Source organism: Oncorhynchus clarkii, chromosome 19, assembly GCF_045791955.1.
Source record: "Oncorhynchus clarkii lewisi isolate Uvic-CL-2024 chromosome 19, UVic_Ocla_1.0, whole genome shotgun sequence".
NCBI classification, from domain to species: Eukaryota; Metazoa; Chordata; class Actinopteri; order Salmoniformes; family Salmonidae; genus Oncorhynchus; species Oncorhynchus clarkii.
The window spans coordinates 57,366,109-57,392,853 of NC_092165.1; the positions used below are offsets into that span (position 1 = coordinate 57,366,109).

General features: G+C 44.2%; 1 protein-coding gene across 13 annotated transcripts in view; it reads right to left on the reverse strand.

Moving 5' to 3' along the window:
* Nucleotides 1-1,352: 1,352 nt before the first annotated feature.
* Nucleotides 1,353-26,745, reverse strand: part of LOC139375415 (EMAP like 1) — an 80,307-nt gene continuing 54,914 nt past the window's right edge. For 4 of the 13 annotated variants that reach the window (XM_071117185.1, XM_071117180.1, XM_071117182.1 and 1 more), the window contains 20 exons: nucleotides 23,609-23,740; nucleotides 23,293-23,321; nucleotides 21,449-21,475; nucleotides 17,496-17,625; nucleotides 15,640-15,789; nucleotides 14,304-14,373; nucleotides 14,070-14,180; nucleotides 13,839-13,934; nucleotides 13,364-13,498; nucleotides 12,988-13,087; nucleotides 12,320-12,471; nucleotides 7,619-7,744; nucleotides 7,377-7,508; nucleotides 6,918-6,985; nucleotides 6,598-6,686; nucleotides 5,034-5,131; nucleotides 4,770-4,857; nucleotides 4,570-4,665; nucleotides 2,806-2,936; nucleotides 1,353-2,690 (listed from right to left, as the gene is read on the reverse strand). In XM_071117185.1, the coding sequence (XP_070973286.1) occupies nucleotides 2,565-2,690; nucleotides 2,806-2,936; nucleotides 4,570-4,665; nucleotides 4,770-4,857; nucleotides 5,034-5,131; nucleotides 6,598-6,686; nucleotides 6,918-6,985; nucleotides 7,377-7,508; nucleotides 7,619-7,744; nucleotides 12,320-12,471; nucleotides 12,988-13,087; nucleotides 13,364-13,498; nucleotides 13,839-13,934; nucleotides 14,070-14,180; nucleotides 14,304-14,373; nucleotides 15,640-15,789; nucleotides 17,496-17,625; nucleotides 21,449-21,475; nucleotides 23,293-23,321; nucleotides 23,609-23,740 (2,086 nt within the window). In that variant the 3' untranslated portion in view covers nucleotides 1,353-2,564. The remainder of the gene's footprint in view (nucleotides 2,691-2,805; nucleotides 2,937-4,569; nucleotides 4,666-4,769; nucleotides 4,858-5,033; nucleotides 5,132-6,597; nucleotides 6,687-6,917; nucleotides 6,986-7,376; nucleotides 7,509-7,618; nucleotides 7,745-12,319; nucleotides 12,472-12,987; nucleotides 13,088-13,363; nucleotides 13,499-13,838; nucleotides 13,935-14,069; nucleotides 14,181-14,303; nucleotides 14,374-15,639; nucleotides 15,790-17,495; nucleotides 17,626-21,448; nucleotides 21,476-23,292; nucleotides 23,322-23,608; nucleotides 23,741-26,745) is intronic. The other 9 variants (XR_011627791.1, XR_011627790.1, XM_071117181.1 and 6 more) reach the window with 5 other exon arrangements.

The window sequence follows — 26,745 nt, forward strand, 5'->3', positions numbered from 1 at the left end:
GTCTTGCATCCTTAATTCCATGTTCAAATGATGGTCGTGGTTGTCTCAAGAAGACGGGGGATTGTGGCTGACAGCAGCCTCCGAGTTGCCATATTTCCACCGTATTCGTGGTGTTTTGGCAAGGTGGAGATTTTATAAAATAGTTGACCACAGCATGCAACCGGTCCAATGCTGCCCGCTTGAGACGAACGCCTATAACTGCATCATCTCGCGCTCTATCAGAACAATGGAATTATATAAGAAAGTCACTTATAATAGTCTACCAAGCCTAAATTGCATTTATATCACACATTTTCTTTCCCAATCATTACATCATTTCAACACACCCAAAATAAACTGGAATTTCAAAACGTCAATCAAGAAAAGATGGCAAAAAAAGTCAGTCTCAAAGATCTGAAGGAATTTCAGTCTTTACTGTCAAACAAATGGATACTGTACTGTGGAAAAACTAAAACATTTTACATTCCCTCTGAATGGTTGTGTTCTGCCTCAGTTTTCATATACTCAAACAAAGACCCAAACAAGGACAACAACTTATTGATTTAATAATTTTTTATTAGAAAATTATTCCATCATGGTTACATTGTTATGGTCACATGTCAAACATCTGCATATATCCAATCATTATGTTTGGTGCTGAAAAAACAGGGCTACATTCAGGAGGCAAACGTTTCAGAATGTTGCTGATAGAAATGTAATGAATAGTGCTGATGCGATTCTTTATCCTACCAGTCAGAAAGGTCTGATTGTTCTCTACATAGTATATTTCTCTCTGAACGTTCCACAATATTGAGCCCTGCTGAATGCAGCCCAGGTATAACCAATGTCATGCATGCCCTGGAAACGTTTAAACATGACATTGTATTACTAGAAAACAAACCCCAGATGAAGGAACAGTTCAGTCCAGACATTACCAGTGTGGTACAGATCACTCTTGCTGTGATTACTTTTGCCCGGGTGTGAGAAAGATATCAATATGCATGACATGTTTTGTTCATGAATATTCCAAGAAGCAGGAGTCAAGGTCAGTATGGTAGCTAAGTCACAGGTTTAAGAGAGATATCTCTCCTTTAAGCCTTGGAGTGATTAAAAACAGCTGTAAATATCACAGAGTGGACCTTTTTAATAAGCTTTGGAGTAGTGATTCCTTGCAGGTGGCAGAACGTATGGTAGCATTACCAAGCCGAACCGAGCTGTACTGAGCTAGCCTGGTTACACTTCCACCATAGTTGTCGGAGCCATGCTGAAAAGGACCCAGGGAAAAGATAATATCAAGCCAGCCCGGTACGGTTTGGTTCGGCAGTATAGTGTGACAAGGGTATTGCAGAGGAAACAATTACAGTGCAATGGTCTGATTTAGTACAAACCTTTTATTTACAGATCTAGTTTGAGACAGGAAGAGAAGGGAGACTCAGGAAGGAAGTGACCTCGGCAGCAGACAATATATAACAGTGCAGTCCAAATAGGTTTGAAACAGAGGAGTCTGGTGGGAGGAGCTATAGGATGTAAAGACTGGAATATAATTAATGGAATGGTATCAAAAACATATCGAAACCACAAACATGGAATCCTCATTAGACTCCATTCTATGAACTCTATTCCAGCCATTACAATGTGTCTGTCCTCCTATAGCTCCTCCCACCAGCCTCTTGACACAGAGTTCAACTTCAGCTCTGTCAAGCACAGAATATCCTCCAAAAATGATGCTTTTCAACAGGTGTAAATAATAATTGATTATGTATTTGTTTTTAAAGGGCTCTTTGAAATGCCGGTGGGATACTTTACCATATTACAGTTTGCAGAGTAACGAAGTCGTTGCAATACCTCAGGAAGCCAAACGATGGCAGTAGAGAGTTTAACATCGTCATATTTCTATGTAGTCTCAGAATTCGTCTCTCCATTGCACACTTGGCCTAGTAACCAACTGCCTGTGGTAAACCTGCTGCATTCATTGTAAAATACACATCACGTGATGAAATATTGTGTAATCATAGGAGTATTTGTTATTTTACTCTATCAGCATCAGTTTGAACCATATGTATGTGCTTTCTGTATAGACCAAATGCCCATCATCAGTAGAAATCTTTCTTTGTCTTTCCAAGGCGGAGTGGTATCTGTAGTAGGCCAGAGAGGCTACCATAATGACACAGGGAAGACATTGAACTCCTACTTTTCTATTGGTTTCCTGAGCTGTGAAATATACAAAGCAAAGGAGAAAGACGGAACGATAAAAAACAAAACATTAGGTACTGCCTGTTGTATCTTCCTTTTGTTGCGATGATCTTCGCCCCCCAACCCATCCACCCACCCATGACCCGCCCCGCCCTCCAACAATCCAATCCTATGAACTAACCTAGGATCAGCTTGTCCTGCCCAAATCCTATCCTAAACTATTAATGGGAGAAATGCAAAACTAGGTGCGGGTCTAGGGGCAACTTCCTCCTACTCCAATAAGCTCATTGGGATCCATATACAGGAAAGCCTCTGGGGCTGCATCCCTTCCCTTCCCCACTCTACCCAGATCCATAAAGAAACTGCATGTCTGTTGCCCCAAAATGTCTGCCTCACACTATTCGCCACTGCATGACGCTCATGTCCTTGCCCCCGGTGGAAACCAGGCAACTGTCGTCAAACAGGAAGTTCACATTGGTCACATGACTGCTGTGTCCGCCATAGACATGACTGGGAGCCTGAAAGGAGAAAAAAATCCTCAATCAATCAAACAAAAATGCAACCAATGGGCTCATGTAATCTTCACAGGCTCTTCTCAATGTATATATTGAATAGATTTAAAAAAAATCTTACCCGAAATTGACAGCAGGGGTATGAGAAAAGGCAGACTTTTCCAAAGTCGTCTCCTGTGACAAGTAGCTGCTTCTCATTAGATCTGGAGACTGCGTTGATGTCAGTCCCGTCAGAGCCATCAGGCCATAACCCTGTGGACCAGAGTTATAGTATTGGTCCCATTATGTTATATTCTCCTATCTCTGCACTCTGCACACAATGTGAATGGCCATACGGTCACACATCCAGTCCAATTATTGGCAAAAAAGCTGATCTGACTGGTCAAAAGACCAGTTAGTGGCGAACAGATCAGATTGGGTTGCCTGCTTAAACGCAGCCTATGTGTCCAGCAAATCGATTCTCCAGCTGCTTCAACAAATAGATTCTCCAGCTGCTTCAACAAATAGATTCTCCAGCTGCTTCAACAAATAAATTATCCAGCTGCTTCAACAAATAAATTCTCTAGCTGCTTCAACAAATAGATTCTCCAGCTGCTTCAACAAATAGATTCTCCAGCTGCTTCAACAAATAGATTCTCCAGCTGCTTCAACAAATAGATTCTCCAGCTGCTTCAACAAATAGATTCTCCAGCTGCTTCAACAAATAGATTCTCCAGCTGCTTCAACAAATAGATTCTTCAACAAATAGATTCTCCAGCTGCTTCAACAAATAAATTCTCTAGCTGCTTCAACAAATAGATTCTCCAGCTGCTTCAACAAATCGATTATCCAGCTGCTTCAACAAATAGATTCTCCAGCTGCTTCAACAAATAGATTCTCCAGCTGCTTCAACAAATAGATTCTCCAGCTGCTTCAACAAATAAATTCTCTAGCTGCTTCAACAAATAGATTCTCCAGCTGCTTCAACAAATAGATTCCAGCTGCTTCAACAAATAGATTCTCCAGCTGCTTCAACAAATAGATTCCAGCTGCTTCAACAAATAGATTCTCCAGCTGCTTCAACAAATAGATTCTCTAGCTGCTTCAACAAATAGATTCTCCAGCTGCTTCAACAAATAGATTCTCCAGCTGCTTCAACAAATAGATTCTCTAGCTGCTTCAACAAATAGATTCTCCAGCTGCTTCAACAAATAGATTCTCCAGCTGCTTCAACAAATAGATTCTCCAGCTGCTTCAACAAATAGATTCTCCAGCTGCTTCAACAAATAGATTCTCCAGCTGCTTCAACAAATAGATTCTCTAGCTGCTTCAACAAATAGATTCTCCAGCTGCTTCAACAAATAGATTCTCCAGCTTCTTCAACAAATCAATTCTCCAGCTGCTTCAACAAATAGACTCTCCAGCTGCTTCAACAAATAGATTCTCCAGCTGCTTCAACAAATAGACTCTCCAGCTGCTTCAACAAATAGATTCTCTAGCTGCTTCAACAAATAGATTCTCCAGCTGCTTCAAATAGGTTCTCATGCTGCTTCAGTAAATAGATTCTCCAGCTGCTTCAACAAATAGATTCTCCAGCTGCTTCAACAAATAGATTCTCCAGCTGCTTCAACAAATAGATTCTCCAGCTGCTTCAACAAATAGATTCTCCAGCTGCTTCAACAAATAGATTCTCCAGCTGCTTCAATAAATAGATTCTCCAGCTGCTTCAACAAATAGATTGTCCAGCTTCTTCAACAAATAGATTCTCTAGCTGCTTCAACAAATAGATTCTCCAGCTGCTTCAATTAATAGATTCTCCAGCTGCTTCAATTAATAGATTCTCCAGCTGCTTCAATAAATAGAATCTTCAACAAATAGATTCTCATGCTTCTTCAACATTGCTCACCAAAGACTTGGAAGCCCAGGGTGCAGGTGGAGGTGGCCCAGGGGATGTCCCGCGTGGTCTCCACACTCACCACCTGTTTACACACAGACGGGATCCCTGGAACGACATACAGCTGATTGAAACGGGGAGGTGCTACCTGAACGTGTCCAATAAGAACACAGAGTTTAATTTTCCATTTCAATAAACCAAACAATACTTACAATAGAGTATCTCATAGTCTCCTGAGTTGGACACCAGGTACTGAGAGTCCACTGACCAGTCTAGATGGGTGATGAAGCTGGAGTGACCCTGAGAGAGAGAGAGAGAGAGAGAGAGAGAGATGAGAATCAGCTATAGTCGGATGGATGACTCAGCTTGTTATAAACCATTATGCACTATGCCATAAGTGCGCATAATTTAGCATGTCCTCCTGGTTTGAGGCCGAGGAGAAGAGGGGGTAGGTCCTAAATATAAAAGGTGCTCACCGAGCACTTTCCCAATCTGCTGTACTTCCTGCCACTCTCCCCCACTACGTAGATATAGATGTAGTTATCGTGAGAGCCGATCGCCAGGAAATTACCATCTAGGAATAAGAACAGGAGATTAGGTTACAACATGGCCTGCATCAGTATCACAATATGGCCTGCATCAGTATCACAATATGGCCTGTATCAGTATCACAATATGGCCTGTATCAGTATCACAATATGGCCTGTATCAGTATCACAATATGGCCTGTATCAGTTTTACAATATGGTCTGTATCAGTATTACAACATGGTCTGCATCAGTATTATAATATGGTCTGTATCAGTATTACAACATGGTCTGTATCAGTATCACAACATGGTCTGCATCAGTATCACAATATGGCCTGTATCAGTATCACAATATGGCCTGTATCAGTATTACAACATGGTCTGTATCAGTATTACAACATGATCTGTATCAGTATCACAATATGGCCTGTATCAGTATTACAACATGGTCTGTATCAGTATCACAATATGGCCTGTATCAGTATCACAATATGGTCTGTATCAGTATTACAACATGGTCTGTATCAGTATCACAACATGGTCTGCATCAGTATCACAATATGGCCTGTATCAGTATCACAATATGGCCTGTATCAGTATTACAACATGGTCTGTATCAGTATCACAACATGGTCTGTATCAGTATCACAATATGGTCTGTATCAGTATTACAACATGGTCTGTATCAGTATCACAATATGGCCTGTATCAGTATCACAATATGGTCTGTATCAGTATTACAATATGGTCTGTATCAGTATCACAATATGGTCTGTATCAGTATTACAACATGGTCTGTATCAGTATCACAACATGGTCTGTATCAGTATTATAATATGGTCTGTATCAGTATTACAACATGGTCTGTATCAGTATCACAACATGGTCTGTATCAGTATTACAATATGGTCTGTATCAGTATTACAATATGGTCTGTATCAGTATTACAACATGGTCTGTATCAGTATCACAGTCAACCTGTAACTGTTAGGATGTTCTCATAGTAGGCCTACTGTCGACATGATGGTTTCACTTCAGACAGGTTATAATGCATTATGATGCAGCTGTGAAGCATTACATGTATGGCGCCCTTATATTTTCTTACAACCATCTGATAACGATCCTGACTAAATAACAGCCATTTATTGATCCTGACTAAATAACAGCCATCTATTAATGATCCTGACTAAATAACAGCCATTTATTGATCCTGACTAAATAACAGCCATTTATTGATCCTGACTAAATAACAACCATTTACTGATCCTGACTAAATAACAGCCATTTATTGATCCTGACTAAATAACAACCATTTACTGATCCTGACTAAATAACAACCATTTACTGATCCTGACTAAATAACAACCATTTAATGATCCTGACTAAATAACAACCATTTTAATTTAAAATATGTACTATTAATATTCATCTTTATAATAAGTCATAATAAAGTCTCACATATGCTTATAGCAAGTAGCCTAATAAAGCATTATAAGAGCCTATTACCATACCCGGTGCAAAGCGGATAACAGACAGCTGTTCATTCCCATCTGTGTGCACTGTGACTAGATCCTTAGAGTCGGTATCCAGCACCAGCCACCTGTGTGACGAAAGAAACCCATCTTCTCATTATCAAAAGTATACTAACACATCTCATATCTGCTGTAATTTCACAAAGCCCACTTTGAGACTCCTATCGTAATGAAAAAACACTATAGAAATGACATGTGTGGTTGTTGTTGTTGTTGTTATTATTATTACGGGCAGATCTCTATGGCTTTTGTGATGGAATTGGCATAGTACGATTCTCCTTCGAGCACTATGCTGTCACCTGCCGGTCTGCGTTCCTATAGCAACCACTGCTCCAGAGGGATGGAATCCAGCAGACTGGGCCGCGTCCTACCCGTGAAAGAAAACGAAAGGAAGTTTCACGTCAATGCTGCATCCTGAAACCTTTGCCACACCCCAATAACCAGCCCCAGTGAATAACTAATACAACACAAAGAGACTGAAGTTTTTTGGAGATGTATAAACACAAAGTCTTGAGATAATTACCCTACGCTTTCCTGCGCTATCTTAGAACCCAGACTGAGTTTTTCCTGAAGCAGGTCATGTGGTGAGATAAGGCCAACCCCCCAATATATTTGGCGTGCCGTCATTGCTGGCTATACAGCACAAACAGATCTGTGACCAAGCTAAGCTCGTGACCCTTCTACTCATACAGTTATCTGAGTGTAATGTGTGAGGTTCAGGGTTGTCCCCAGGGGGCGCTGTCTGTCTGTCCGTCTACCTCCATAGTCTTGGTCCAGACAGGCTGATGTGAGGAGGAGTCCCACAGGCTGACGTGCTTGTCGTGACCACAGGTGAGGAAGTGGGGCTTCCAGGGGTGCACGGCCAACCCCCACAGCTCATCTGTGTGACCCTGGAGAAGGTAGGGAGGCCAGTTAGCATATCATCATTTAACAGCTACATCTCTTCGAAATTTTAGGTTTAATGTCTGCATGAACTAGAATGTCAGATAATTGTACCCACTTGAGTGATGGGGGTAAATTCGCCATATAAACTGCCTTGTAGAACATAGTTCCTGGTGGTCCCAATAAGTACACTCTCCCCCTTTCCCTCGGCAACAGTCCGGACAGGACCAAATAATTCAGGAACCTGGGACAAGGTGGGAAAATAAATAATATTATTCATATCAACGGTAAGCTTCCTGCCACAGTGGATGTGAGGGCTGTTTACTCTGTCTTTTCATTGTTTCATATCACAGATGGCTGACTGAGTGTGTGTGTGTGTGTGTGTGTGTGTGTGTGGGGGGGGGGGGGGTATGGACACCGGAAAACAGAGTGGTGTTTGCATTGTCAAAATCATTGGTATTATTGTTTCCATCATATAAAATACATATACAGTGCATTCAGAAAGTATTCAGACCCCTTCACTTTTTCCACATGTTGTTACGTTACAGCCTTATTCTAAAATGGATTTAATTGTTCCCCCCCTCATCAATCTACACGCAATACCCCATAATGACATCACAATACCCCATAATGACATCACAATACCCCATAATGACAAAGAAAAAGCGTGTTTTAGACAAATTAAAAAAAAACTGAAATATCACATTTACATAAGTATTCAGACCCTTTACTCAGTACTTTGTTGAAGCACCTTGGGGGGGCGATTACAGCCTCAAGTCTTCTTGGGTATGACGCAACAAGCCTGGCACACCTGTATTTGAGGAGTTTCTCCCATTCTTCTCTGCAGATCCTCTCAAGCTCTGTCAGGTTGGATGGGGAGCATTGCTACATAGATATTTTCATTTCTCTCCAGAGAGTGGCTCAGGCTCACATTTAGAGACTTGTCCCGAAGCTACTATTGCGTTGTCTTGGCTGTGTGCTTAGGGTCATTGTCCTGTTGGAAGGCGAACCTTCGCCCCAGTCTGACGTCCTGAGCACTCTGGAGCAGGTTTTCATTAAGGATCTCGCTGTACTTTGCTCTGTTCATCTTTCCCTCGATCCTGACTAGTCTCCCAGTCCCTGCTGCTGAAAAACATCCCCACAGCATGATGCTGCCACCACCATGCTTCACCATAGGGAGAGTGCCAGGTTTCCTCCAGATGTGACGCTTGGCATTCAGGCCAAAGAGTACAATCTTGGTTTCATCAGACCAGAGAATCTTGTTTCACATGGTCTGAGAGTCCTTAAAGTGCCTTTTCGCAAACTCCAAGCGGGCTGTCATGTGCTTTTGACTGACGAGTGGCTTCCGTGTAGTCACTCTACCATAAAGGCCTGATTGGTGGGGTGCTGCAGAGATGGTTGTCCTTCTGGACGGTTCTCCCATCTCCACAGAGAACCTCTGGATCTCTATCAGAGTGACCATCGGGTTCTTGGTCACCTCCCCAATTGCTCAGTTTGGCCGGGCAGCCAGCTCTAGGAAGAGTCTAGGTGGTTCCAAACTTATTCTATTTAAGAATGATGGAGGTCACTGTGTTCTTGGGGACCTTCAATGCTGCAGATATTTTTTGGTACCCTTTCCCAGAGCTGTGCCTCGACACAATCCTGTCTCTGAGCTCTACGGGCAACTCCTTTCAACCTCATGGCTTGGTTTTTACTCTGACATACATTGTTAACTGTGGGACCTTATATAGACAGGTGTGTGCTTTTCCAAATCATGTCCAATCAATTTCTGTTTTCACTTTGGCATTATGGGGTATTTTATGTAGATTGGGTAGGAAAAAAGGATTTAATACATTTTAGAATAAGGCTGTAACGTAACAAAATGTGAAATAAGGGAATGGGTGTGAATACTTTTCGAATGCACGGTACATGCATCAACCAAGACCCACATATTCCTGAAAAAGCTAGCATCATCTTTTTGCTAAATGTGTATTCGTGAAAGCCAAGCGAAGCCAGGCTTCCCCCCAAAATTGACCCCCACCACCCTAAATAACATTAAATAATTTATCTTTCATCTCTGTGTTTCATAAATGTCCTTCAATTCGCAAGAGGCTAAATGTATCACACCAGAGAAAGCATCCGAGCGAGCTAAACAGCGGCCCTCTGTTTCAGTATATGTAGCCCATGTATCTGATGCTGTCTGCACTAAAAGTGTATGGCATTATTGCCACCCGTAGCATTGAATACAATAGCAAGGGAAGCCAGTGAGGCATTTGGCCTCCCTTGATAATAACAAATATATAATAATAGCCCATCAGTGTTGAGCTAAACCAAATGAGGTCGACTGTTAATGGTCCTGGCGCACCAAAAAGATGACAGAAAAAATGTAATTTTTGTATCTCACTGTGTCGTTGTCCTCTGTAGCTAGCTAAAATCATCCCTTTCCTAAATTAGCTATGGATGGAGATAGGTATTTGGACTTGTGATACTTAATTCTCTGTACTGGACAATGATTATAACAGCGATTCTGATCCACCCATTAATGCATACATTGTGCCCTTGGCCTGAGAGGATGGAAGTTCAATATGTAACTAGATGTAGTTGGCTAATGTTAACTAGCTGGCTCATCATTGCCCATGAAAGGAAGTTAGGCTATTGAGTAAGCATTTTTAGCCAGGTAGTCTAGGACAACAAAAACTAAAAGTGTGCACTGTATGACAGAGTGATAGACCATTTCGGCAACATGAAAGCGAGAAAGGATGTCATTGGCGTTTCTCTACAAGTAGGGTGAGTCAACATGTTTTTTCTACTTGCACACACACAGAAATCAGCAACATGGACAGCCCCATCATATGTAAGGATGTAGCTTACGTTGATTGGACTAAATCGTTCTTGGTATCTTTAAGTTGTCACTTTATTAGACTAAGCAGAGGTGATTTGATGATGTTGAATTGTTGAAGTTGAAATGGTGCTGGAATGCTGGAGGCAGAAACTGTTTTCATTGTGACTTTGCAGCAACTCTCCGTGGTTCTAAATCAATAGTTGTTAGTGGTCTGAAAATGTTGGAAACATTAACTTGCTTGACCATGCTGTAGGTCATGTAAATTATATTTTACCCCAATTTCGTGGTATCCAATTGGTAGTTAGTCTTGTCTTATCGCTGCAACTCCGGTACGGACTCGGGAGAGGTGAAGGTCGAGAGACGCGAGGCCTCCGAAACACAACCCAACCAAGCCGCACTACTTCTTGACACAATGCCCACTTAACCCGGAAGCCAACCGCACCAATGTGTCGGAGGAAACACTGTTCACCTGGCGACCATGTCAGTGTGCACTGGGCCAGGCCTGCCACATGAGTCACTAGTGCGTGATGTGACTAGGACATCCCTGTCAGCCAAACCCTCCCCTAACGCAGATGACGCTGGGTCAATTGTGCACCTTCCCATGGGGAAGACCACTATGATGCAGTGCCTTAGACCACTACGATGCAGTGCCTTAGACCACTACGATGCCTTAAACCACTACGATGCAGTGCCTTAGACCACTGCGATGCCTTAAACCACTACGATGCAGTGCCTTAGACCACTGCGATGCCTTAAACCACTACGATGCAGTGCCTTAGACCACTGCGATGCCTTAAACCACTGCGATGCAGTGCCTTAGACCACTGCGGTGCCTTAAACCACTGCGATGCAGTGCCTTAGACCACTGCGATGCCTTAAACCACTACGATGCAGTGCCTTAGACCACTGCGATGCCTTAAACCACTACGATGCAGTGCCTTAGACCACTACGATGCAGTGCCTTAGACCACTACGATGCAGTGCCTTAGACCACTGCGATGCCTTAAACCACTGCGATGCAGTGCCTTAGACCACTGCGATGCCTTAAACCACTGCGATGCAGTGCCTTAGACCACTGCGATGCAGTGCCTTAGACCACTACGATGCAGTGCCTTAGACCACTGCGATGCAGTGCCTTAGACCACTACGATGCAGTGCCTTAGACCACTACGATGCAGTGCCTTAGACCACTGCGATGCCTTAAACCACTACGATGCAGTGCCTTAGACCACTGCGATGCCTTAAACCACTGCGATGCAGTGCCTTAGACTACTGCGATGCCTTAAACCCCTACGATGCAGTGCCTTAGACCACTGCGATGCCTTAAACCACTGCGATGCAGTGCCTTAGACCACTGCGATGCAGTGCCTTAGACCACTACGATGCAGTGCCTTAGACCACTGCGATGCAGTGCCTTAGACCACTACGATGCAGTGCCTTAGACCACTGCGATGCCTTAAACCACTACGATGCAGTGCCTTAGACCACTGCGATGCCTTAAACCACTACGATGCAGTGCCTTAGACCACTGCGATGCCTTAAACCACTGCGATGCAGTGCCTTAGACTACTGCGATGCCTTAAACCACTACGATGCAGTGCCTTAGACCTCTGCGATGCCTTAAACCACTGCGATGCAGTGCCTTAGACCACTGCGATGCCTTAAACCACTACGATGCAGTGCCTTAGACTACTGCAATGCCTTAAACCACTACAATGCAGTGCCTTAGACTACTGCGATGCCTTAAACCACTGCGATGCAGTGCCATAGACCACTGCGCCACTCGGGAGGCCATATAACTGTTTGTTACATGCAATATTTACTCTGGTTTTGTGAGGAAACAAATGTGTGGTTGAATTTATTCTGCCGCTGTGTGACTTTTCGTTGTCTCGGTGGCGTATGAACTAACAGGTTATAGAGAAAACAACACAATTGTCACGCTTTTTTTCTGGCTTGTCTTTCCAAGTGATTTTACCCACACGCTGCTACTGATCTCACCTCAACCGATTGTATCTGCTGGTAGCTCCCATCCCAAGAGATGAGTTTCCGATCTTTTCCTCCTGACACCAGTGTGCCACTCCTCAACATACACAGCGCAAAGATGCTCCCATCGTGTGCGCCCTGAATGGCGTGGCTAATTCGATTAGTGCCTGCATGACAGAGAGAAAGACAGAACACACTTGGAGAAGGCAGAAGATAGTGGTTTGTTCTACCTCACAACACATGTTCCTCTCACAAGACAGGCCTTGTTGTTCTATTCTAGGCATGACCCTGTTCTGACCCTAGCAATATGACAACTCTCTCATAATAAAGAGCCTTTGATGAGCCAAAACGTCTGAGCAGCAGCAAAGCAAAGCAAAGCCCATGCGTAAGAGATACAAACTTTGAAAACAACAGGACGTGCATCTGGGGTAGGATAAAATACTCAGCAGGTCTGTTTCATTTGCTTCACTTTGGGAAAAAAAACTAAAACTTTCCCGAATTGTATTTTCTCTTAAAGATGTATGCGTGGAACTTGTGAGGTGTTAATACCCCAGCATTTTGTTGGATGTGAGCTTTGCTTTATTACTTCACTTTCCTTACAACTGACATAAAGTGTAGTAAAGTGTAGTAAAGTGTTGTAAAGAGTTGCCGTTACATTTCGATCTATTGAATAACAGGTTCACCTTTCCCCCACACCAGTATATTTCCACTTGAGTCCCCAGTTATGGTGTCTCCATTTTCTGAAAAAGTCACACTCAAGACGAACTTGGGCTTCTCTTGTTTCTGTAAGAAATAAAAAAAAATATGGCTTTATTTACTTGGGGGGCAGAGATAGAACTGAATTGCTGACATGTAGCTTCACTAAACACTACAGAACCTTATCTTACATGTGGTAAAGAACTAAAGCAACACAGATAGTCCTTGCTACATCGGCTTTGGCAACAAAAAAAAGCTTGGCGTAAATCATATTGATTTTGACAAATACATTTGATCCTAAAACTAAAGATTATCTAGCAGATGAACATAAAGACGGTATAAATAAGAGATCTCAAGTCGTACCTCAAACAAGCCTTGCTTCTTGACAAGGGTGCCCCTTTCCAGAGTCCAGAAGTAGAGGTGGGACTTCCCACACGTGACTATGATGTTGGTGTCGGTGGGGTGGAAGTCGGCAGCGAACACTCCCTCGTTGGAACACTGTACCGGGGACAGAAAGAGCCATGGTTACTGGTGTTTCAGAGTGCTTCTGACTCTTATCTGTTTCAGGAGCAATGTGAACATTCTGAGGCTATGACTGAACATTCACCTTCCAAATCATCAGAGCATTTCAAATGTCTATGAGGATATATAGAGCAACTCAGGTAAGCTTTTCCTGAGACCTGAAGACTTGTGCGTTGGATCCACAAGCTAATGCCTAGAATTTAGCTCAAAGGGCTAACACATGTTCAAACCACAGGTCACACACACACACACACACACACACACACACACACACACACACACACACACACACACACACACACACACACACACTCACCTTGACGTCAGCCAGTCTCTCCTCTCTCTGCCAGTCCCACACGGAGAGTACATGGTCGTTGGAGTCGTCTACTACACACAGTGTGTTGCCTCCGTTCTGCACCAACCAACAGAGAGAGGGATCAGCCCAGTCCTCAGTTATTTAATAAAGATTTTCTGACCAGTCAAAGCACACTCGAAATCTGGTTCATATATTAGCTATGATTGTTTTCATGAAGGGTCCATAGCTTACCGATTTTGAGAATGCGAGGCAAACCAGGGCGCGGTCAAAGAAGCCTGTTCCCAGAACGTGGAGGGTGTTGAGACTCACTGAGTCCCAAACCCGCACATGAGGAGCCAACTGCTGTCAGCACACACACACACGCACACACGCACACAGACACAGACACACACAGATTATTTCTAATCATGAAATAAGTGAAGTGATCATAGATTTAAAGTTATGTGACAATGAGAGGTCCCTTACTTTGCCATCGGAAGAGGTGCCTGCCACCTGTCCCGTTGCTATGGTGATTTTATCAGGATGGACAGCCAGGCTATAGGAACAGAGAGACGGCGAACACTTTGAACATCTGAATGGCCGATATCAACAATTAAGAAAAAACACAGAGACCTCAAAGCAGATCAAAGAGAAATTTTTTCGACGAAACTGTGAGTTGCTATCATATTATGTTGTTCTGTCAAACTCAAGGTCATGGGGTTTCGTTACAGGAAGTCCTGTCTGATTTGATTCTTACCGATGTTGACAAGACTCCTCCCTCTTCTATTACCGATGGCTGATAGTACACTACAGGAGGACACTACAGAAGGACACTACAGAAGGACACTACAGAAGGACACTAAAGAAGGACACTACAGAAGGACACTACAGAAGGGCGTTACACCTTAGAGAGATATAAGAGAATGTCCGAGGCACCTGTACTACAGAGCGAGAAGAAAGCTAACGTCTCCCTGTGCCCTGCCACGAATCAACTCTTATTAATTAGATGTTCATTGTCAGCGTGACCCCAGGCCGACCCCTCGTCTGTTAATATGCCAGTGAGTTTTTACCTCATTATATTTCCTACCAGCATTTTTTTTCTCCGTCATTTTTCTTCTCCTGCAGGACACTATAACTGAGGAAAAGCAGCTGCAGACCAGCCACTCATTTACTTTAGCCCGCCTCATTATGAAGGGGTTATTCCATAGGATTAGACAGGAATACTGATCGAAGCAGGTGGGCGACAAGCACCTATAACAAAGCACAGCTTTTTCATCAATTAAGCCCTTCCAACTTGGAGTTGTGTTGCCTGTTTCTTTGGATAGCGGAAAGATAGCAAATTATTTCAGTACATTGCTTAATAAATGTTGAATACTGTCGGTCTGAGAATACTATACACGGCAGATGGTGACAATGATTTAGGGGTTAAGTAGTCTCTTTTGGCATGACGCAGCGGGTAACCTAGTGGTAGAGCATTGGACCAGTAACCGAAAGGTTGCTGGATCTAATCCTCGAGCTGACAAGGTAAGAATCTGTCGTTCTGCCCCTGAGCAAGGCAGTTAACCCACTGTTCCCCGGGCGCCGAAGACGTGTATGTCAATTATGGCAGCCCCCCGCACCTCTCTGATTCAGTTGTAAAGCTGACTAGGTATCCCCCCTTTCCCTTTCCCTCTCTGAATCTTAGGACCTACTACTTGATGTTTGACAAGTGTCCAGATAAGAACATCATCACACATCAGATTGAAATGCTGTCCACTGATAGGTGACAGAACACAGCATACAGGAGAGATATAGTGTTGTGTCATATCCTGTTTCCTCTCACCACTTGATGTCGTCCGTGTGGCCGGTGTAGTGCCTCTGGAGCTGCTCGTCCACGTTGTAGAGAACCACCACAGAAGCAATGAAGTACACCGTCTCTCCCGTGGGTAACAGGTACAGGTTAGAGCGACAGTCACGCCCCCTGTACCCATAACTGGACATTTAGGTCAAGAGCCACACAACGGAACATCAAATGTAGCCTACATATAAACCAATCTAAAATGTCTGAATTCAACGAGGCACGTTAATAAAAGCTCTCGGGCTCCTTAGGGCCACCGTAGTCTATATTTACAACCTAATCAACCAGCATGCACCCAACCTTCCAGAATTCCAAATGGATAATTCAGTAAGATACAGAATGTCAGTTCTAGCCACCTTTCCTTTGTTGGAAAATTCACAGTCGCCTTCAGGCAAAACACTAGACTGAACACAGAACATTCATTGTTTTATCCTGATGCTGGTGTTTCCAGAAATAGGCTTGTTTTATACCCAGTATAATCTCTCTCTCTCTCTCTCTCTCTCTCTCTCTCTCTCTCTCTCTCTCTCTCTCTCTCTCTCTCTCTCTCTCTCTCTCTCTCTCTCTCTCTCTCTCTCTCTCTCGCTCTCTCTCTCTGCTGAAATGGGGGTTGATACCTTCAGGGACAGAGAGGAGGAGAGAGGAGGGAGCTGACTACATTTTCAGCTCAGCCTGCTGACTTCTGAGTTTATGCAATTGCTGAATGCAAGAAAGCAGGGTTTGTATTTCAGAATGCAGTAGAGATGAATAGGAAATAAATATATTTTGGAGCATCCAGGAGATGTGACTTTTCATTCACAGCTGTGCAATCTGAATGTTACTTAGCAATACATGGGGGATACATCTTACAATACATCTCTGGTCTGAAAGCTTAGATTGTTATGAATATACACTACCGTTCAAAAGTTTGGGGTCATATAGAAATGTTTTCGAAAGAAAAGCACATTTTTTTTGTTCATTAAAATAACATCAAATTGATCAGAAATACAGTGTAGACATTGTTACTGTTGTAAATGACTATTGTAGCTGGAAAAGGCAGATTTTTTTGATGGAATATCTACATAGGCGTAGAGGCCCATTATCAGCAACCATAACTCCTGTGTTCCAATGGCACGTTGTGTTAGCTAATCCAAGTTTATCATTTTAAAAGGATAATTGATCATTAGAAAACCCTTTTGCAATTATGATAACACAGCTGAAAACTGTTGTTCTGATTAAAGAAGCAATAAAACTGGCCTTCTTTAGACTAGTTGAGTATCTGGAGCATCAGCATTTGTGGGTTCGATTACAGGCTCAAAATGGCCAGAAACAAATAACATTCTTCTGAAACTCGTCAGTCTAGTCTTGTTCTGAGAAATGAAGGCTATTCCATGCGAGAAATTGCCAAGAAACTGAAGATCTCATACAACGCTGTGTACAATTCCCTTCACAGAACAGTGCAAACTGGCACAGTGAAGAGGCAACTCCAGGATGCTGGCCTTCTAGGCAGAGTTACAAAGAAAAAGCCATTTCTCAGACTGGGCAATTAGACACTAATGTACTTGTCCTCTTGCTCAGTTGTGCACTGGGGCCTCCCACTCCTCTTTCTAATCTGGTTAGGGCCAGTTTGCGCTGTTCTGTGAAGGGAGTAGTACATTTACAACATTAACAATGTCTATTTCTGATCAATTTGATGTTATTTTAATGGACAAAAAAATGACATTTCTAGGTGACCCCAAACTTTTGAACGGTAGTGTACGTTGAGAGTTGTAACGCCACTTCATCAGTTTCTTATCTTTTGAAATATACATTTTCTATTGGCCTTCCATATTTGAAAATGACCCCACTGCCCTGAAAAAGGATACACCCAGTCCAGCTTGAGCTTCTTGTTTGGCAGGTCCGATTTGGCTTCCAGGCAGTAGGTCTCAACAAGGTCTTTAGCCATGTACATGGTGATGGGCCGTCCCTTCAAATACATTTTCACATATCCTTCCTCTAAAAGAAGCAACAGACATTTTCAGTGGACAATTTGTCATGACTCATTGGTAACAAGGAAGGAGTGTTTGTGATGGTGAGAACAGTGTGTGAGAGGAGCGAGAATAAAGAGGGGTGTAGAGACTCTTGAGAATGAAAGAGGGGTGTAGAGACTCTTGAGAATGAAAGAGGGGTGTAGAGACTCTTGAGAACGAAAGAGGGGTGTAGAGACTCTTGAGAATGAAAGAGGGGTGTAGAGACTTGAGAATGAAAGAGGGGTGTAGAGACTCTTGAGAATGAAAGAGGGGTGTAGAGACTCTTGAGAATGAAAGAGGGGGGCTTGAGAATAAAGGGGGGTGTAGAGACTCTGAAAGAGGGGTGTAGAGACTCTTGAGAATGAGAGGGGTGTAGAGTGTAGAGACTCTTGAGAATGAAAGAGGGGTGTAGAGACTCTTGAGAATGAAAGAGGGGTGTAGAGATTCTTGAGAATGAAAGAGGGGTGTAGAGACTCTTGAGAATAAAGGGGGGTGTAGAGACTCTTGAGAATGAAAGAGGGGTGTAGAGACTCTTGAGAATGAGAGGGGTGTAGAGACTCTTGAGAATGAAAGAGGGGTGTAGAGACTCTTGAGAATGAAAGAGGGGTGTAGAGACTCTTGAGAACGAAAGAGGGGTGTAGAGACTCTTGAGAACGAAAGAGGGGTGTAGAGACTCTTCAGAATGAAAGAGGGGTGTAGAGCAGTGGGGGCTGTTGAAGGGAGGACGGCTCATAATATTGTCTGGAAAGGAGTGAATGGAATGGCATCAAACACACGGAACCCACGGAACCCATGTATTTGATGTGTTTGATGTATTTGAAAAAATTCCACTCACTCCACTCCATCCACTACCACGAGCCTGTCCTCCCCAATTAAGGTGCCATCAACTTCCCGTGGTGTAGAGATGATGAGAATGAAAGAGGGGTGTAGAGATGATCAATAGTTTAGAGGGGTGTAGAGACGATCAATAGTTTAGAGGGGTGTAGAGATGATGAGAATGAAAGAGGGGTGTAGAGATGATCAATAGTTTAGAGGGGTGTAGAGACGATCAATAGTTTAGAGGGGTGTAGAGACGATCAATAGTTTAGAGGGGTGTAGAGACGATGAGAATGAAAGAGGGGTGTAGGGATGATCAATAGTTTAGAGGGGTGTAGAGACGATCAATAGTTTAGAGGGGTGTAGAGACGATCAATAGTTTAGAGGGGTGTAGAGACGATCAATAGTTTAGAGGGGTGTAGAGACAATCAATAGTTTAGAGGGGTGTAGAGATGATCAATAGTTTAGAGGGGTGTAGAGATGATCAATAGTTTAGAGGGGTGTAGAGACGATCAATAGTTTAGAGGCGTGTAGAGACGATCAATAGTTTAGAGGGGTGTAGAGATGATCAATAGTTTAGAGGGGTGTAGAGATGATCAATAGTTTAGAGGGGTGTAGAGACGATCAATAGTTTAGAGGCGTGTAGAGACGATGAGAATGAAAGAGGGGTGTAGGGATGATCAATAGTTTAGAGGGGTGTAGAGACGATCAATAGTTTAGAGGCGTGTAGAGACGATCAATAGTTTAGAGGCGTGTAGAGACGATCAATAGTTTAGAGGGGTGTAGAGACAATCAATAGTTTAGAGGGGTGTAGAGATGATCAATAGTTTAGAGGGGTGTAGAGACGATCAATAGTTTAGAGGGGTGTAGAGACGATCAATAGTTTAGAGGCGTGTAGAGACGATCAATAGTTTAGAGGGGTGTAGAGACGATCAATAGTTTAGAGGGGTGTCATGGTTATGAGATGTTGATATACATTTTAAAAATGAAAAGTTTTAAAGGAGTGAATGCATTTAGTAAAGGAAATTATAGATCAGCAAAACACAGAGATAGATAGGCTTTCATTTTCCTTTTATTCAGATAATAACAACGAATGATGCAAAATGAACAGAGAAGACAACATGCATACGGTGCCACAGCAAGAGAAGCAAAAACAACCAAGAAGAAACAAAACACAGAAAAAAAAACATGAAACATGACGGTCATGAAGAGGAATGCTTTGACAAGTCCATTTTTTCAATCTAATGCAAAGAGCAGGTATAGACCTAGCTTAGTAACAGATTTGGAAGTACTGGCTAGGTGATTTGACGGGGCTCCTGTAGTTCGGAGTGTCTAAAGGAGTGTGGCTAACTGACTTTTTCAGGGGGATAGTGAACGTTGGGGTCTTCCTGACTCCAGTGGACCTGACAGACTTGTCAGGTGCATTCTTGGAGTCAGGCGCCGTGTGGGGAGCGGAGGAGCGGCCAGACACGGCTGCTACACTTGGTTTGGGCGCCTCGGCGGTTCCAATCCTTTTCGATGGACGGGACAGGTATATCTGCACGGTTACTAGGTAGGTTAGGTGGAAGAGTTGGAAATGGGGCCAGTGGGAAGGAGGAGGAGGGGTCAGTAGAATATATCGAAGTTAGATTTGATCGACAACTTGCTGTTCTGCTACAATGGACGACCACAAAACACGGGACTGGTACTAGACAAGCTACCGTATCTACTGGTTAACAACCGTTGGTGGGCTAAGCTACTGGGGCGCTCGCTCTTCAAGTTACGCTTGAGACTTTTACTAAAAGAGTGCATTAGTGGCTCAACATATAACTAATGTCTATGATAAACATGAGACAGTAAAGCGTCTCTTTTTTGATCTACTTTAGCTGGCATCAGGGTGAATAACATTCATCTTTAAATATGTTCACTTGACCTACCATGCTTATCTTATGTATTTTTTTATATTTAATTTTTTGTGCTGTTGCCACTGACAGCATTTAATTTGTCCATGAGGACCATGAGTTTCACGAGAGTCTGCTTCCAAACATGTCTCTGTCATCTTTCTTTAGCCAGACTTGTGGAAATTGGGCATAAGCTGTCCATCAAACACTCCGTACTGAAGGCCATGCAAGAGAAGGCCACTCCAAAAAGACTTCAAAAGACATAAAGTGAAGACATTGTAATGCAAACAGCCCTTTTCAGGATATGTGATACCAACACTCTGAAAAGGGGGCTCTTAGGAGATCAGGGTGCATTGCAGGAAATATTTGGTGGGGTTCCTATGGTGACGAGGACAAAAGAGAGCTGTGTGGCTGTGAGCAAACATATCTACAACGTGGCAATTCCACACTAAGCTTAACAGCTAGTCTAAAAGCATCACTGCAATCAACCAGACACAGTTCAGACTCAGGTTTCCCAAACTCTGCACTATAACTACACAGCGGATTCAAATAATAATCTCATCATCAAGCTTTGATTATTTGAATCGGCTGTGTAGTGCTGGGACCAAAATCCAAAATGTGTACCCAGAGGGGGCCCAAAAACCAAGTTTGGGAAACCCTGTGTTAGGAGTGTGTATATTAGTCCACAGTTGGCTGACATATTGGGGAGGGAAACTATCACACTCACTCAACCCAAACCCACCCGTGCCACGGGGCTGCTCTCTGTGCATTGGGCCTATGACTCACAGGCAAAAGGAGTCAGACAGTAGCCTATACTGTACGTTCTCGCACGAGACAAGAACAATTGCTGTAGTCTAAGTCTAATAGCTCCCGGTATGTGTAACGTAATATCCTGCCGACTACGCCATATTGTGATATGGAGGGGTCTTAGCTACCACACTATTTCTTTGGGTGCAATTCCCATGATGGTGGCATAGTGTGTCAGATAACCCGGCCTCCCCCCACGCCACATACAGCTCCTTTATGTGTAGATGAACTATTTGTCTAAAGCCTTAGGAGAACACAATGTCCAGAGAGCTGCTAACGTAAGGGGGCTTGAGGACCAAAACCTACCTTTGCAGTGTGTCACTCGTCGCATCCCTTGTGTGTTCAGAGAGAAGGGGACAGAAGGACCAGGTGAGGTTTTGCTTCCTGTTCCTGACCTGGACTTCCTGTTCCTGACCTGGACTTCCTGTTCCTGACCTGGACTTCCTGTTCCTGACCTGGACTTCCTGCTCCTGACCTGGATTTGCTCATCATTGGGACTTCTTCCACTTCCTACGTTTTATGGAAGCGCCTTGCCTCAGCCTTGACAACACTTACTCTATTGTGCTTGAGGTATTTTCTGTTTGAATCTAGGCAAATCATCCATCCATCCATCTATTCATCTATCCATCTGATCTACCAGTCTGAACAGGAGCATCTGACAACTTCACATAGGCCACAGGCTAAGCATGTAGTGTTTCTGTTACTTGTTTGGTCCTTATGGATTTGTGGAAGATTAGATGTACTATAGAGAGATTCTAATCAACAGCAAATCGGGACTATTCAGATTATACGAAGGCACAGTGTCCATTGGGACTATTCAGATTATACGAAGGCACAGTGTCCATTGGGACTATTCAGATTATACGAAGGCACAGTGTCCATTGGGACTATTCAGATTATATAAAGGAACAATGTCCACTGGGACTATTGAGATTATACGAAGGCACAGTATCCACTGGGACTATTCAGATTATACGAAGGCACAATGTCCATTGGGACTATTCAGATTATATAAAGGAACAGTGTCCATTGGGACTATTCAGATTATACGAAGGCACAGTGTCCATTGGAACTATTCAGATTATATAAAGGAACAGTGTCCATTGGGACTATTGAGATTATACGAAGGCACAGTGTCCACTGGGACTATTCAGGCATCATCTCGATAGCTGTTATGTGTAATCAGTTATTTGCATTGACTCATTGACTCGTTGACTCGTTGCCTCATTGACTCGTTGACTCGTTGACTTCTCCTTAAGGTTGAAGGTTTATGACACTACCCTGGGACTGTGCTGGTCTGATCAGGCTATTATAGACAATAATTTATTCAAATCATCAACAAGGATATGTTAATGTTGGTGCCAGTGCATTTTCTCTGCTGATCACCACCCACTGTCTTGCTGGAATCAAACCTCAGCCACAGTAAGGTTCAGCAAGAATCAAACCTCAGCCACAGTAAGGTTCAGCAAGAATCAACCCTCAGCCACAGTAAGGTTCAGCAAGAATCAACCCCCAGCAACAGGTTCAGAGGGGTGATGATCAATCAGGGAGAATTACACCAGATAAATCAGCCTAATGGGATACAGCAAATCTAATTTCCCCAGTGATCAATACCACTCTGGAGATCTCATGGTGTTTACTGTTACTACTACTGTATACAGACGCATACAGTAAAACGTGTAGTACAGGTATATAGCTCCAGGTAAGGAAACAGGAAAAAGGAAATCAGATAACAATGGAGGTTGAAATGCTTAATTGGAATTAATGTGAGGATGGAAGTGGTTATGGAAGGTTGGATAATTAATGGTTTGGAGGATGAATGTTTTCAACACGTTACAACAGAAACATCACCACAGCACATCACAGAACAGCCTTGAGTGGTAGTCTGGGAGCTGAGAATTAACCAAGTGAGCAAAAGTGGTCGAAATGACGTCGTTACAACGTCATTACAACCAAACACGTCACTATGACGTCACAGTTTGGCCTGATGGGGAGGAGGCGCTAACTTTAACCTGCAAAGAACTAGTAACATGCCTTATATTTGTTTTGCACGTCTGTTAATTTAAACAATGCTGACAAATTTAATTAACCTTCTAACTCACAGGGAGCCAATGAGTGGCATCAATGATTAGAGTACAGTTGGCTCTCACCTGTATTGAAAACGGGCTCCTTCAGTTTGCTGCAAGGTGGATGAAAAAAAAAGCTGTGTCAACACTTTCCGTCACTGCGACCAGGTATGTTCAATCAAGCGCAGATAAAGTTTTTGAATGATAACAAACACTACTCGAACACTGGGTCATGTGCAGTCGGGTGAAACGTTTTGAAACGGACTGAAACGGGTATGTTTCCAATAAGAACTGCTTGTTTTAGTTTTATGTTTCAAAACATTTCACTACGGTGTGCCCTACTGAACACTACCCAGGTCTGGCTGTGAAGGACCAGTCATTGTTGTTATGCTAGCTGTACCTTTCGCTGGCTCTCTTGCCGCTGGAGTTGCTCCCAGTGGAGCCGGCACGGGTGCGGTTGCTCTTGGAGTCTCCGCTGTCTTTGCGCGTCAGCGTGCTCATCGTTTCGTTGGAGTTGGTTCTCCTCACAGTGCTGAGGAGAGATGATAAAATGGACGATAAAACTACCCGATGGTGCCTTTTACAGCTGCTTAAAAGATATTGTCCAAGGAATTATGTTTCTAAGGCGCATAAAGGAGTACTTCTTTACTTGTCTGTAAACTATTGAAATGAACACCCAAGATGTCTCTGTCTGGGGAAGAGATGGTAAAATGGATGATAACCTGACTGAATGGAAAAAGAGAGAAGATAAAAAACATGAGCGGGCGTACACACACCAAAATGATTTTGTGTGGTGCTGACTAACGGAGAATAAACTATAATCTATCAAAAATAAAGAGAGTCACACACTCCATATATAAACTCCCAGTAATGTATTTAGTGTTTATTTGGTAAATACCCAATAAATTACTGGATGTTGACTTATGGAGTGTGTGACTCTCTTTATTGTGATAGTTTAAAAGAGAGAACAACATTAACTGTCTGGGGAATACCATTAAAATAGGTGGTTATTTAGCTGTTTCCCCTCAGAGGGTTTTCAGATGCAAATCCTTCTGGAAAACATAATCTATCATCTGAAACATTGAAGACTTCAAACTTTATTTTGACCTTTTAGCGACAAGGACAAGCATGGACCATACCAGCAAGCTATAAATACCAGTATCTGTTACGATCCCTCATATGTCCTTGTTAAGTACAGACCATCATAGAACACCAAAGGAAGGCCCTATGCTAGGAAACCAGATTACTGATGCTAGGAAACCAGATTACTGATCCATGACAGAGAGAGACCTTTCCCTCTCTTTCCGCTGTGGACACATTTGTGAGGGTATTAGAGGAGATGGTTGAAACATGTCAAAGGGCTGCCCATTCAAATGCCTGTACAAAGGAAGGGCCTTATCAGCAGTCCATTGGCTAGAATGGCTTCCAGGCTCAAGTCTAATCCGGCATACCAAACCAAAGTCCATTCACTCCTGCCGTTGGGGCTGATGTTATCCCTCTGAAACAGGGTCCGGGGATGTGTGTGTGTGTTGTGTGTGTGTGGGGTGGAGGGGGTCTTTGTTAGTTGAGGTATGTCAGGCAGCAGGCACACCTCGATCAGGAATGGAGTTAATTAGGCCATGGGGGCTTTATTGAAATATTTTGCCAACGTTGGTGGGCATGGGAGCAGCACCTAATGTAGTTGATCTAATCAACACACACACGGTTACTGGTGAGACTGGGTCTGGGGGGGTTAGGGCCAGACAGACTATTGAGACTGGGTCTGCGGGGGGGGGGGGTTAGGGCCAGACAGACTGGTGAGACTGGTCTGGTGGGGTGAGGGCCAGACAGACTGGTAAGACTGGGTCTGGGGGGGTTAGGGCCAGACAGACTGGTGAGACTGGGTCTGGGGGGGGTTAGGGCCAGACAGATGGAGAGACTGGGTCTGGGGAGATTAGGGCCAGACAGACTGGTGAGACTGGGTCTGGGGGGGTTAGGGCCAGACAGATGGAGAGACTGGGTCTGGGGAGGTTAGGGCCAGACAGACTGGTGAGACTGGTTCTGGGGGGGGGGGGGGGGGGGGTTAGGGCCAGACAGATGGAGAGACTGGGTCTGGGGGGGTTAGGGCCAGACAGACTGGTGAGACTGGGTCTGGGGGGGTTAGGGCCAGACAGATGGAGAGACTGGGTCTTGGGAGGTTAGGGCCAGACAGACTGGTGAGACTGGGTTAGGGCCAGACAGACTGGTGAGACTGGTTCTGGGGGGGTTAGGGCCAGACAGATGGAGAGACTGGGTCTGGGGGGGTTAGGGCCAGACAGACTGGTGAGACTGGGTCTGGGGGGTTAGGGCCAAACAGACTGGTGAGACTGGGTTAGGGCCAGACGCGCGTGCGCACACACACTCACACACACACACACACACACACACACACACACACACACACACACACACACACACACACACACACACACACACATACACACACACAGGGTCTGGGGGGTTAGGGCCAGACAGATGGAGAGACTGGGTCTGGGGGGGTTAGGGCCAGACAGACTGGTGAGACAGGGTCTGGGGGGGCATCCCTGTGGAACACTTTTGACACATTTGTCCATGACCCGACACACACACACACACACACACACACACACACACACACACACACACACACACACACACACACACACACACACACACACACACACACGCACAGAGGGAAGGAGAGAGATTCATTCATTTGTTTATTAAATAATTCATTCCATTTAAAGTTAATTTAACCAGGATTGTCCAATCAGAAACTGTAGCCACTGCTTTCCAGGGGGAAAGATGTTTTATAATGAATGGTGTTATTCATTGTTCATGGAAATTATCTGTTAATTAAATGACTCATTCATCTATGGGGGATGGGTAGCATTGAGGTAACATAATGAGCATTTAGGATGATGATAACGTAACAGTCTGGACACTCTCTAACCTGCTAGGAGGGGTTAGGGCCAGCCAGACTGGAGAGACTGGGTCTGGGGGGGTTAGGGCCAGCCAGACTGGAGAGACTGGGTCTGGGGGGTTAGGGCCAGCCAGACTGGAGAGACTGGGTCTGGGGGGTTAGGGCCAGCCAGACTGGAGAGACTGGGTCTGGGGGGTTAGGGCCAGACAGACTGGAGAGACTGGGTCTGAGGGGTTAGGGCCAGACAGACTGGAGAGACTGGGTCTGGGGGGTTAGGGCCAGACAGACTGGAGAGACTGGGTCTGGGGGGTTAGGGCCAGACAGATGGAGAGACTGGGTCTGGGGGGTTAGGGCCAGACAGATAGAGAGACTGGGTCTGGGGGGTTAGGGCCAGACAGATGGAGAGACTGGGCCTGGGGGGTTAGGGCCAGACCTGGAGAGACTGGGTCTGGGGGGTTAGGGCCAGACAGATGGAGAGACTGGGTCTGGGGGGTTAGGGCCAGACAGATGGAGAGACTGGGTCTGGGGGGTTAGGGCCAGACAGACTGGGTCTGGGGGGTTAGGGCCAGACTGGAGAGACTGGGCCTGGGGGGTTAGGGCCAGACAGACAGACTGGG